The sequence below is a fragment of the Stegodyphus dumicola genome, chromosome 4 (assembly GCF_044657685.1).
Source record: "Stegodyphus dumicola isolate Sdum_Otavi_A_Nest chromosome 4, ASM4465768v1".
In the NCBI taxonomy this organism is placed as follows: Eukaryota; Metazoa; Arthropoda; class Arachnida; order Araneae; family Eresidae; genus Stegodyphus; species Stegodyphus dumicola.
This window is the reverse complement of record NC_140771.1, coordinates 52,694,024-52,708,537: the sequence shown is the minus strand read 5'-3', so window position 1 is coordinate 52,708,537 and position 14,514 is coordinate 52,694,024. Positions and strand designations below refer to the sequence as shown.

At 30.7% G+C, this 14,514-nt stretch overlaps 1 protein-coding gene across 3 annotated transcripts in view; it reads right to left on the bottom strand.

The window, feature by feature from the left end:
* pcx (pecanex) overlaps window positions 1–14,514 on the bottom strand; it is a 267,343-nt gene that overhangs the window by 56,913 nt on the left and 195,916 nt on the right. For all 3 annotated transcript variants that reach the window (XM_085814871.1, XM_085814873.1, XM_085814872.1), the window contains 4 exons: window positions 11,843–11,902; window positions 7,083–7,276; window positions 6,293–6,523; window positions 3,635–3,738 (listed from right to left, as the gene is read on the bottom strand). In XM_085814871.1, coding sequence (XP_085670997.1) covers window positions 3,635–3,738; window positions 6,293–6,523; window positions 7,083–7,276; window positions 11,843–11,902 — 589 coding nt within the window. The remainder of the gene's footprint in view (window positions 1–3,634; window positions 3,739–6,292; window positions 6,524–7,082; window positions 7,277–11,842; window positions 11,903–14,514) is intronic.

Here is a 14,514-nt window from a genome sequence, read left to right as displayed (position 1 = left end):
TGACTTCAGGCAATTAAATAAAAAAATAGTTAAGGATTCTTTTCCTATGGCACAAGTAGAAGAAGTTTTAGATCGTTTGGGTGAAGCAAAGGTTTTTCGACATTAGACTTAAAGAAAGGTTTTTTTCATGTTCCAGTTGAGGAAAACTGCACTAAATATTTGGCATTTATTACTCATGCAGGCTTGTATGAATTTCTAAAAGCACCTTTTGGTTTGTGCACGTCCCCTAGTGTGTTTCAAAGATTTATTTATAATGCGTTTAGAGATTTAATTCGAGATGACACTGTTGTTAATTACATGGACGATTTTATTATTCCAGCACGAAATGAGAAAAAAGGCTTAGAAAAGTTGAAACGCGTTTTAGAAGTAGCCAAAGAATATGGTTTGGAGATTAATTTTAACAAATGCCAATCTTTGAAAAGAAAAATAGAATTTCTCGGGTATGTTATTGAGGATGGTACAATTCGCCCCTCTACTGAAAAAACCAGGGCTGTTCAAAATTTCCCGGAACCCAAAAACCTTAAGCAGATTCAAAGTTTCTTGGGCCTTACTGGGTATTTTAGGAAATTTATTGCCAATTATTCAAAAATAGCGAAACCACTAAGTGATCTTCTTCGTAACGGAGCAGAATTCAAATTTGGGCCTGAACAAAAAGATGCATTTAATAAATTGAAAGAACTTTTATCGACAAGTCCGGTTCTTCATATTTTTAAACAAGGAGCACCATTAGAATTGCATACAGACGCAAGCAGTCATGGTTTCGGCGCTGTATTGCTACAAAAGTCAGATGATGGACAGTTACACCCCATTTACTTCATGAGTAAAAGAACTAATCTCCAACAAGAGAAGCTATCTAGTTATGAGCTTGAAGTTTTAGCTATAGTAGAAGCTCTAAAGAAATTCAGGAATTACCTTTTAGGATCTAAGGTCAGGATAGTTACGGATTGCGATGCTTTCCAGAAGACCATGTTTAAGAAGGATTTAACTCCTAAAGTGGCGAGATGGGCGTTACTTCTAGAAGAATTTGACTATGAAATTGTTCACAAATCTGGGCAACAAATGAAGCATGTGGATTCCTTAAGTAGAAACGCGGTCATGATGGTTACTTCTTCTCAGGGAGAAATTACAGCCAAAATTGCAGCTGCGCAAAGAAGTGATGAGCGTCTCCAGTTGCTAAAACCCTTAGTCGAGCAAGGACTAAAGAAAGATTTTCTAGTGAAAAATGGAATATTATACAAGTTCGACAGTGGTCATGAGTTACTTGTGGTACCCGAAGTATTAGAGCTAGAAATCATACGTAGTATCCACAACAAGGGACATTTTGCAGTGTCTAAAACAGAAGATCTGCTAAAAAAACGACTTTTATATTCCTAATCTTAGAAAATGAATTGAGCAGGTTATTTCAAATTGTGTAGAATGTATTTTGTGCGACAGAAAACGAGGTAAGAGCGAAGGGTTGCTGAATTCCATACCAAAAGATAGTATCCCTTTGAGCACTTTTCATATCGATTTTATAGGACCATTACCGTCGACAAATAAGAACTACAATCACATCTTAACTGTGGTTGATGCATTCACAAAGTTCGTATGGCTCTATCCAGTAAAGTCTACATCAGCTCAAGAGGCATTGCAGAAGTTGAAACTGCAACAATCAATTTTCGGTAATCCTTTGAGAATTATAAATGATAAAGGTACGGCATTTACCTCTAAAGACTTTGAAGATTACTGTAATCAAGAGATAATCCAGCACATATTTACAACTACAGGCATTCCTAGAGGAAATGGGCAAGTGGAAAGAATTCATCTCACTCTGATTCCAGTCCTATCCAAATTATCCATAGATGATCCAACCAAGTGGTACAAATATGTTGGAGATGTACAAAGGATCTTAAACAGCACTAAGAGCAGAAGCACAAAGAGTTCTCCATTTGAGCTTCTCACTGGTGTTAAAATGAGAAATCGAGAAGACTTAAAGATTATGGAAATTCTTGAAGAAGAAGAAAGAAATACTATGATGAAAGATCGAGAAGATATGAGGGAGGAAGCAAGGAAAAACATTCTAAAAATCCAGGAAGAGAATAGAAAAACATACAACAAGAAGAGAAAAGAGGCACAAGTATACAATGTGAACGACTTAGTTGCCATACAAAGAACGCAGTATGGAGGTGGTCTAAAGTTAAGGCCAAAGTTCTTCGGTCCATATCGTGTAACAGCGAGGAAAGGCAAAGATCGTTACCAGGTGGAAAAAGTAGGACACCATGAAGGTCCTGGATGTACCACTACAGCAGCTGATTTCATGAAGCCGTGGACTTCTACTATATAAAACTATGTGTGGTTCTTCCACACTTCTTTCTTTTTTCTTTTTTTTTCCCCCTTTTTTCTTTTCTCTCTCTCTCTCTCTTTTTTTTTTTTTTTTAAATTTATTTTCAGGTGCTGTCTTGATGTTCCAGTGTTGCTGATCCGTGTTTTCGAGGACAAAAAAGCGTCAGGAAGGCCGAACTGTAGTATCTGTAAGTGCGACACAACCACCTGAGGGCCTCACCGATGCGCCAGCAGCGAGGTGAAAGAGGAGTATGACAGAGACTCTTCTGCTATCCCACGTGAAGGTGGTGAGATGTCTGTCTGCACGTGAAGGTGTAGAATAAGGAACTGTAGTTTTCCACGCGAAGGTGGTAAATTGGACTGTTTAATACATCAGCAAATGCGAGTAGGCACTAATCGGTTATGTGATAAGACTGGTAAAAGCTATACAGAATCCTCTTTGTATCAAACGGCACTTGTATTTAATCTAATTTGTACCTTTTCTGATTATCTTTATTAAATGTTCTGTGGTGTGGAAAACAAAGTTGGAATTGTCATTTAGCATCTTCAACTCCCCCACTACATAAATATGTTTAAAAATGCCATCATTTAAATGATTATTTTGACTCTGAAAGTTATTTACACCAAAAAGCTCCCAAAATATTTTATGTTTCTAATTAATAAAATTTTGTACAATTCATATTATCATTAACTATTATTTTAATTTATACATTACAATATGTGTTACACTTCTTTTTATTTCATCCAATGAGAGGTTTAATTACTTCAAAAAATTTCAAGACATGGTAAGCATTTAGCATGCGATGTAGAGAAGGAAATACAATTTAAATGAATTAAGAAAATTTAAATAATTTTTTTTTTTTTTTTTTTTTAATGCTCTATCTTTACAAGCATCTTCAGGAATTGAAAGCCTTTATAAATATAAAAAAAGTACGAGAACATCAATTAATTTTTTAAATAAAAATATTATTTTTCCTGACTAGTGAAGAATTTTAATATTATTATATACATATATGTCATGTCTATGAACTTTAACAGGACCACCAGTGGCCGAGCGGTGAAGTTCCTGAACACTGGTAGCTCAGTCTGAGGTTTGAATCCTGTGAACTAGCTGGCTTCTTTGGTGTTTTCATGGTTTTCCCTATGTGTAATGTGTATAAGAGCCAGTTTCCCACGAAATCATCTCTCCCCTTAGGCAGATAGCCCTCGAGTGCTTTGCCATAATCAAATAAAATAAACCAAGCCAAACTCTATGAACTTTTAAATATAATATCTAGATAGCATATAAGGAAATTTATCTAGACTCACTTACCTAGCAAAAGAATTGTGTGAAGCTGTTCCAAGAACTCGCCTGGCTAAAAGACTTAGACCAAAGCATAAAGACACCATTGGTGAATCTTTAGCACTATTAATAGACTGAAATCAAATTCAAGAGAAATTTCAATGTGAAAATTACATTATCTACATGTACACAAATTTATGTTAAAAGAAAAATGCAATAATATATATATATATTAAAAAAATTTTGACTTCAAATAATTTAATGGCTACAGTAACTGAGTATTTTTTTAAACTCATGTCTAAAAAATGTAGAAACATTAATAAACTGAATTTCTCTTTTCTGAAAAATAAACAGCTTTAACATCCATACTCACACATGAAATAAATTAATAGCCTATATATTAAAAGTTAAAATTCAGATATGAAGTAATAAATAAATAATGGCAAAAATTTCAAATATAAAGTAAACAATGGCCTTATATGTAACAGCAAAAAATTTAGACACAACAATTTGACTTATGAACTGTATTTTAATTATAAAAGTGTGTATAGGTGTGGGGAGGAGAATAAACATAATTTCAAAGAAGGAAGACTATATTTAATATCCTCCTAGTGAAGAATAAATTTAATAAACTACATAACTTATCAGTTAATTACATATTTATTTTTTCTTTAATATAAATATATTTATTTTTGCATGCAATGTTTTAAGATTGTTATATGATACCTCCCATCTTTATAAGAGCAAAAATCAGTAGACTTTTGAAAAACGCATAAAATGAATTATACAGAGAAAAATGATATAGATTTTGGAACAACTTAATTTGGGGGAATAGATAATTAGAAAAACATTAAGTAAAATAGAACATAATTTTGATATATTAACAACATTATCATATTTAAATATATATATATATATATGATATATATAAATATCATGGAATTCAGAAACACCAAATGAAAAATTTTGTATCTTTCAAAAAAAAAAAAAAAAAAAGCTTTACACTCTAAAAACCATGTTAAACTTTGCTAATTTTTCAACAGCATTTTTTAAAACAGCTAAAATATTGATAGGCCAGCAAACATAGCAGCATGTAACAAAGGAATGTTCGCCCCAAAAAGTGAAAAATGCATTTTTTGAGGTAATTAAAAAAAGAATTAAAATGTTAGCCCAAATGTATACAATTTAAATAGAGATTTAGTGACAAATGGTCAAATTTGCATAAATTTTGGGTTACAGGTGAAAATATCACAGCCAAAACATTGCAGAGGAAACAGCGCAAGGCAAAAATATGACTGGACAAAACATCATGAGAAAAAAGAAAGCAAGCAGAAAACACTGCAGCTCTAAAAGATCATGATACAAAATATCGTCGTAAGAAATAATGCAGTTTGAAAATTTCACAGTTCAAAAACATTGCCGTCTGAACTTACATTCCTGTAAGAATGCACAGTAATATTAACATTACAATATCTAATAAAATATTTTCATTTCTACTTCCCTGTGACTAAAATCTTGGCTGTTTTTAATGCTATCTCTGCTACTCCTTAGGCCTCAAATTATCCATAAGTAATTAAAGGTGAATATTCAGCTGTCTCAGCAGAATCATAAACTGAATGTTAGTTTGTGTTTGCATGGCTGTGCTTGGTCAGTTCTCGTATTAGGTTAGCGTAAAGTTCAACATTAGAAGAGAAAGTTTTGGCATAATCTTCACAGGTGGTTTACAAGGGTTTTATTAGTAAGACAAAAAACAATCATTGCATAGAAGAATCCATCTTAAAATTTATTTGATCCTGTTCTCTAAGCACACTGAGAAAGGAGAAAATCGTGAACATTAAAAAAATTTTCAGGGTTCTGAAAATTTTAAAGCAGCTGGGGGAAAACACAGAAAGAAGAAACTACAAGAGGAAATATGGCACATGTGTACGATTGCAAAACCAGAACAAAAACATTAGCAGATATGCTACATCTTGAAGCAAATACACAAGTAAAATTGTAAAAGCATAACACTCATTTTGTTGAAGTATACACAGACTACATTCAATTTTAACTTTTTATAGTCATATTTTCCATATGCACAGCAGTTTACAGTTAGAATTATTTTAGTATAGCCATGTTTTTTCAGTTACTGTTTAAAAGCACGTAGCTTTTATTCAGATAATTTTATGTGAGCTATATGCATATTATTTACTATCAAAATATTGGATATTTCATAATTTAATGTCACTGCCAAAATGATTATTGAATGAAAAATTACTCAGAAAAGAAATCATATTGGTTTAGATTTTTGTTCTGCTAAAAGTATCCACTAAGCTCCTCCATTTCATGAATTTGTTTGAAATCTTTTACATTCATAAAAACTAATGAATTCCACAATATATTTTCATAGCTTTCTCTCTCCGATTATTATTATTTTATTAATTTACACTTTTCAACCTTAAAAAGTACTTTCATTTAAAATCTATGCCAATCTACGATTGCTTTTTACCTAAGTTCACATTTTATATAAGCATTTTCCCCAGCTTATTGATATTTCTGGTAAGATATCCTGGCTTTGAATGAAAGAGTTAAAGATTAAAATTTAGAATAAAGTCTTCTTTTATCTGTCTGTTGAAATCAAAAATATATTTTCCACTAGAAGGCAGATAATGTGGTGAACTATATATGGTTGCTAATTTTTTCACTTACCAGTTTATTTTTAGATATGCAAAACTGAATCCAGTCCAAATACACATTACAAAAACTATTTCTAGATACACCAGATGCTCTAAAATCATAGTCTTCATCTACTGTCATATTAAAAACAGGATCAAGGTCAGCATAATTTTTATCCAATGTTGGTCTGAGTGCTTCTTGAATATGTTCTGATTGCAACCATTCCTCTAGCTTAGGATTATTTACAGTATAATAGACTATACTCTGAAAGGGCAATAGAAATTCATTAAATAATATATAATAAGTTTATAAACAAATCAACATTTCATATCAGATTTGGAAATTTACAGAAAAAGGTTTGTTATCTTTCCCTAAACACCAACTTTATCTAACAACAATTTTACCAATTTTACCTATTTTTTTCCATTTAGAAGTCACATTCAAACTGTCATTTAATGCATTAAAATACACATAATATTCCATTAAAAAATTGTAGACTTTTAACTAACAAAAGTATATTTTGTCATATCAGATCTTGTTTCAATGAAATCAATTTTAAAAAAGTGACAGACATTCCAAATGAAATTTACGTAAGCTAATGGAATCGTTAAAAATATGGCTCAAGTGCATATTCTTTAAAAGTATTGTAATAACTCAAGCAAAGTCAATTACTTATAACTACTTAGCATAAAATGAATGAGGATTAAAAAAGTACATTTGTACATAGAAGTCACAAATATGAAATTCATGTAACTTGGCATTTTTGTACAGGCAACATAAGAACTAATTTATGGGTGACTATTAAAAGCATATTTTTAATTACCTTGACATAGTAAGTTATTAGGGCTTTTCTAAGATCAAAAACTTGTAACATTGATACAGCACTGTTATCAGAAATACTGTAACCCTCTATTACATATTTTGAAGCTGTCACTTCCCAAGCTAGCCACCTCTGATTGAAAGCAGCATTAACTGAGAGCAGATGAGGAAGATGTCCTGGTCGACAACAGCAACAACCTGAAAAAAATGCAATTGGAATCTTATATTATACATATAAACTTAATTATTCTCCTCAAGGTGAATTATTTTTTTGCATAAGAATTATCTTAAAAATACTATATTATAAATAAACACTAACTGTATTTTTAATATTAAGTGCTGAAAAATAGCTCAAACATAAAATAATATATTATAAAAGAAAAATCAATAAATTTCATGTACATTAAGGTGTTTTCTTTTAAAATATGGTAGTTATTCCAAGCACATTTGATTTTGCATATAAATTTAGCACTGAAATCAGCATGAAATTATTTTTATTTCAGAATTATACAGTTTTTAACCCTTTGAAGGGCACTGGTATATAATATATACTGCTTGTTTGTCAATTTTTTAACCTCGGGAAAAATGCTAATTTCTCTACACCAAAAGCTGTAATCGTAAGTTTCTAGTGTTTCCTTTCGATTAAAAATGGCAGCAACACCCTATGAATGCTCAATATTTTGCAGTTATGAAATTAATATACCTTATTCCAAGGTATCATCTTTGAAGATTGATGAATTCTTTGGAGGGAAAGAAAAAATTCAAAATCTGTAAATATATGTGCTGAACCTTTTATATTTACTGCATTTCAATCAAAACTGATAATTAAAAGAAGATTATGTATATGTTTTTAATACTGGTATATAATATATACCGGCGCCCCTACTGAAGGTACCTTGCCAATAGATGGCAGCACCAGGATTGTCCTTCTCTACTCTGTGAGATGACAGCATTTCTTTAAATTATAATAGTTTATGATGTAATAATTTGTTTATGATTAACTTACAAGTTGTTTAGGATTCTGTATTATGTTTATGAAGGGATGGGGAATTTACTGACCCTGCACTAGAACTGAATACAAGTATATTTGTTTCTTTTCATTCCTTTTTTACTCTGCGCGATTTTCATTCGTCTCTATTTAGCTAAATTAGCTATATTTTTTAACTTCAGCAATTCACCCTTTCCCAAGAGAAAGATTCACCGATTTCAAAATAGAAGCCGTCTGGAGTCAAAATTTTACACAATTGTCCCAAAAGACACCCATTGCTTCGTGTTTTCCAAAATCCTAGAATCCAATGAAAATGAAGGGAAGTGATTGACAACTGATTTGTCATTCGGAAGTCATGCCTTCTTCCCTTTATGTGGTGTGATAAGATCACACAAAGAGAAAGCTCACTTAAAAATATGAGAAATGGAAGTGCACTTTAGGTCGATCTCTTAGTGTAATCACAAAAACTGCTAATTTGAAAGCATGCTTTTATTCTTACCGTCTTTGTTAATTTTAGATGGAAGACTGGGAATGCAAGAGAAATTTAGGGTTGGGTTACAAATAGGTTGTTTTTCAAAAAAATTTCACAGTTGGTTAAATAAGAGAAAATATTTCTAAGGCCCATTTTAGACGCAAACTAGAATTTATACAAAAGTTGAAAAGGAGCCCCTAGGAGGCCAAAGGGATTGAAAATCGAGATAAGAGCTTTGGGGTGCATAAAATAATAAAGTTGTTTAATGGCGTTTCTTCCTGGACAAAAAGATATATTACAACCTATATTTACAAAAAATAAAAAAAAGGGGTCCTCGATAATCTAAAGCGTAAAGTGTGTGTGCATGGGGGGGGGGGGGCGATTGTTAGTAGTTAGTATCATAGTATGAACCATGGTTTTTTTTTTTTTTTTTTTTTTTTTTTTTTTTTTAACATATTATCTAAAGCATAAAATATTACTTCAAAAATGCAACATACTTTCTCACCTGAGTAGCAATGTTTCATTTTTAAATTTTTCGGCTGTTATATCTTCTTGTAATATTATACTAGTTCAGTTACAGCATGATACGATTCACGCATGCAGTGTCAAATTTACTAATTTTTTTTTATAAAATAATAATATTGAATTTAAATCAAGTTCAAAAGCTTTTTACCCATATTTTACATAAGTATGTTCAGTCAAATTGCATCATCAAAGTGCATAAAAATATAAATTTTATTTTTAAAATTTTAAATTTCTACTGAAATTTAAAAAGTTTTTGTCTTTAGAATTACATAACTATATTCAAGCACCCATCTCTACAGATGTACATCAAAAGTACACAAAATTAATTTAAAAAACAAAAATTAACAGCAGGCATACTTATATATAAATTTTAGGCAGCTACCTGAAAAAAAAATGTCTTAGAGGGGCTCTCAAAATTTGGGATTTCGCTTTAGATTTTTAATAAGTCTCAACTTTTTGTCCTTAGGGTCCATAAGTTATAGTTCATGCAAAATTTTACTGCAGTTTAAATTATTTTATATACCGCCCCTCAAAGGATTAAGTCATTCACAAATTTCCTTCAATCACGGATATAAGGCGTTTTCTCCCTCCTTACAGCATGACTTCATGTTGTAATTGGATAGCATGCCAATTGGCATTGGGAGATATGGTGTTCAAATCTCAGCCAGCCTTGCGTTAGGGCAAAGGTGAACCAACACCTTTTTTTGCTGTAGCACATTAAAAAAATAATATGAGCAGAATAAAACTGAAGCTATGAAGATAGTTTCTGGATATATATTTTTTAGTTTTAAAAATCAGAAAACAGAGGCATATTTGAAAGAATAGCATTTTACACTGTTTATTGAAAATTAGCTATAAATGTTATTTTTTAGTTATTAATAAATAAAAGAACCTTAATTCACCAAAAATACTAACTTATTTAGCAGTGGAAAACCATAGTGGAAAGCTACCTTTTTTGTTTTGTTTTTGCAAATTCTCGTCTTTCTTTCATTAATCTCACAGCTTAAGAAGATAATGTAATTTATTGCATAAAATTTTTTTACTATATTATTAAAATTACAGTAACTTTTTTATTAAAAAAAGTGTTCGAATTGGAAGGGAAAATGCACAGAGTATACAGTTTTTGAAGGACTGGTTAAGAAGAAATCATATGATAATTAGTTGTTGTCTTCAATACCTTGAGTTATTTACACAATTTAACACTTCATGAGCCCTTGAAGAAGTTTCATCATTTCTTCTTCAGTCTTTTCCTTTTTGGCATAATGCTATAAAATGATAAAAGTAACTCCGAAGAAATCTTGAGAAAATGTAGAATATTCTAAAGCAACAAAGCTGTTTATGATTTACATACACAATTATCGCAGATTCTGATGTGGTAACAATGAATAGGGAAAGTCAGAGACCACTGAAAGAGATTTGTGACTAAATCTCCAGGTGCATCCTATTTTTAACACTTAACTTTATCCTTTCATTATAGAAAATGGAGGGGAAAAAACATGATTAATAAAGTGGACATCCTCACTTTTCAAATAGAGAATACTACGACCATTATAATGGTCTTCCCATCCAGAAAGAGAAAAAATGAATAATTATTGCAAATTAATGAACTATATATTCAATAGCTCAAATACTAAAGTACTTCAAAAATTTGTAAAAGGAGTGCCTCAAAACGTTGTGCTCAATGGTTTAAATTACTTATGCAAATTAGAAAATTGTTTTTTTTTTGGGGGGGAGTGGTACTTCCACATTTTTAAACATACAGATATGAAATATAGTTAGAATTTCTAAACACACACATCAAAGATAATTCTGATAATCACAGATAATGTTCAGAGACTACTATTAAAAACCTTTTCTCATGAAGCTAAAAAAATGAAAAATGTTTCTTTTGCACAAAATGCAATTATTAAATGTTTAAAAAGTTCCCTTATCAATCTATTCCCAACAGGAAAATTCTGAACATTGACACTTTAAAAGATGGAATGCAGAAGTTGGATTTCCAATCCTAGCAGTTTTCCACGGAAAAGGAGCAATTACTATTTCTAGAATATTTAAAATACTATTGCTAGAAGATTATGTTAAGATAGAGATTCAAATGTGCCTCTCTTTAGTTAGCTGTAATGGTCATCCGATTAACAATTTTTCAAAATATGTCTCAAACGTTTCACGTAAGGGGAGGGAGATGCTTTAAAAAAAGAAAAAATAAATAAATAAATAAATTTTTTTAACGCATTATATAGTTGACTGATAAATAGGCCACTGTAACTGTTAAGATAAATTGTTCTCACAGATAATGAAAACTGAAACCCATCAAATTTGCAGAATACCAATCTATATTACAGACTTTTAATTTAAGCTAGAATTTAATCTTTAGATCATCTATATAATTACTCCTTTTTGAAATGAGACTGTCTTTTAAATATGCATATTTCATGTCATCCATTTACTGCAACTAAGAACTAAAGTACAGTTTTAGTATTTTGTCTTTATCTACACATTAATTTCTGTTTTCATCATTAGCTTTTCATGTAATTTTGATTAATGCTGTTAATAAGTAAGAGTAATATGTACAAAAAATATAATTCTAACCAAAATATGATTTAGATTTATTAAACATTTATAAATGAAAGTTTTATAACACTGCCTCAATTGCAATCTAAAATATTTCACAGCTAAATCAAACTAAAGACACGACTAAATAATAACAGAAGCTCAAAAATTTGTGATTACTGCAGAAAAGTATTAAATTTAATTAAAAAAAAACATCAAATTTTAATACCTTCATCTTCATGAACTCCTTCATTTATTGCCTCTACTTCTCTTTGTTGACAGTATGTACCTATAATAATAATAACGATGATAATATTAAAAAGCAACTCAATACTCTTACCTAATTTTAAAATTTTACATCAAGCTAAATACATATTATTGAAAAAATAAAAGGAAAAATATAATTTGCAACTTATTTACACACATTTAATGTAAAATATGAGCTCTCTTTATTTTATACTCTCTTGACCTATCAAAGGAATATTTAAAAAAAAAAATAATAATTATATTTCCACTACAATCTTAAAATGAATTCCTCCGTCTATACTTCATTTTCGACTATTCATTATAATGATTAAAAAATTCACCTTCTGTGTATTCAAGATCACATCATAATTTTCAACAATTAACTATAACTGTTCTACACTTATTATTTTTAAAAATTTCAAATACACATAACTGGCCCTTTTTAGCAAGCAAATTTAATTGGCACAATTCATAATCATGTATACAACGCATTAGTTATCGGAAGTGCCAGTTCTGCATTGTATATAATAATTCATTAAAAAATTATCTTTAGATATATAAATAAAAGATAAATATCTACAGAGTTTTAGCAGAGAATAAATGAATGTATTGTTCGTATTGTTCATAAACAGAATAAATACTAACTGATTTATTAATTTTCATTATTAAATTTTAATATAACATTCAATTGTTAATAATTGTCCTAAAACCTTTTTTTCAGCAACAGCAATAAAGAATCAGCAATGATTTTAAAATGAAAATTATATATGACCTGCCATTAGATCTCTACCTCAAAATTAGATCTCTCTTTAGAATACAAAAATCAGAAAACAAAATTAAAACATGTATTACACATCAACACACATCAGACAGACTGGAGATCTTGGAAGTCTCTCTCTGGCCTGCCAGTATCTAACATATAAATGTCCAGTCACTTCAGAAAATTCTTTGAGATGAGAAGCATTCATAACACTGTCTTTCCTACATAATACACAGTTAGGGGACAAAAAGATGTTAAATCTAAATAAACGTTCCTGCAAGGATATCATGCCTGGTCTCTAACCAAAAAGCTGCAACAGTAATTTATCTAGGGGCAGCTGGAACCTTTAAAAGAGATTCCCTCCAATGCTTTTCCTTAATTTAATCTGCTTGCATAGATCGAAAGTCTTTATTCAGGCATTCTTTTATTACTCAAACTGTAGTAAATTAAGTGATAGAATTCCATGGAATGTATACGATTTTAGTTCCCTTTTTGGCTGAAAAGTCAGCCATTTCATAAATATATATTCCACAGTGAGCCAGAACCCTATGAAATATAACTTTTTTATGTAAGGTTTGCAATATAAAGTCAAAAGTCGTTAATCCGGACACCCATAATCCGGTATGATCTATAATCTGGACCTCAAAGCTACAAACTTTCTGCGCATGTGTCAACGCATAATGCGTTCATGCATGCACATAGGCGTTTATGCAGGCGCATAATACGTTTACGCATGCGTATGCACATGCGCATAATACGTTTACGCATGCGCATTTAATGTATAACGGACGGTGTAAGCTAAGCTAAAAGTATCTATTTCAGTTAATGTTGCAGATTGCGTTGTTCCTTAATCTTTGAATTGGATCCGACTTATTATTTTTTGCAGACGGTAAGAGCAGTTTTATAAAAGTAAGCTTGAATTTTTGATTATGTCAAATAGAATTTCTGATGCTGGAGCTGGCAAAGAATCTACAAAGCAAAAGTATGTTTCGAATTGCTGCAAAAAATGGATAAAGGCATATTCTTTGTTTCTCTAACCATTCCAAAATCTGTTTATCATTTTCAAGCTGCTCCGCGAAGGAAGGGGGAAGACGTCGCATCGTGCAATGAACTGAAAGTTGATCTGTCAGCACTTTCTTTATCTTCAGGGCAGATGTTTTTATTTTATTTGGCTAATAATTCCTTACTAAATGTAGTATTTCATCTCGATGTACTCCGCCTTTGATATGATTTAAATCAAATTCCTCGTCATTATAATTCGCTTCCGATACTGAGGAAAGTGACACAGAGGTTATTGAAAACGAAAAAATTTCAATTGTCAAATTAGTCGGTATTCTTGACAGAGCAATTATAGGACTTAAACAGTGGAACTTTGTAACTGAACAAGAGAACAAGAAATTATGTCTGTTTATAGAATTAAAGAGAAAGTATTAGCACATAAAACGAAGCAACTTAAACAACTTACATTGAAAGAAATGTTTAATAAAATAAACAAATATTAAGCTTTTTTTTTTTTTTTTTTTTTTTTAAATTTTGATAACCTTTAGATCATAATTGTTCTTTATTTCATAAATTACGGTTTCATATTTTTAATTTTATAGTTTCTGCATGCCATCTTATCAGATTTAAACTGATGATCTATAATCCGGAAAAATCAATAATCTGGAATTGCCGAAGTCCCGACGAGTGCGGATTAAAGACTTTTGACTGTACTTATATTAAATATACAATTTTTAAGTCTTTGAAAGCCAGCAGGTTACAAAGAGATGATAGCATGAATTGCAAACTTACAATCTGATAAAGTAACAGCATTATCAGAATTCTCACACCTAGAAATCAGTTATTGAGATGCCAAACTAATGGCCTGCACTTATCCATCAAATGGTATGGTGAAG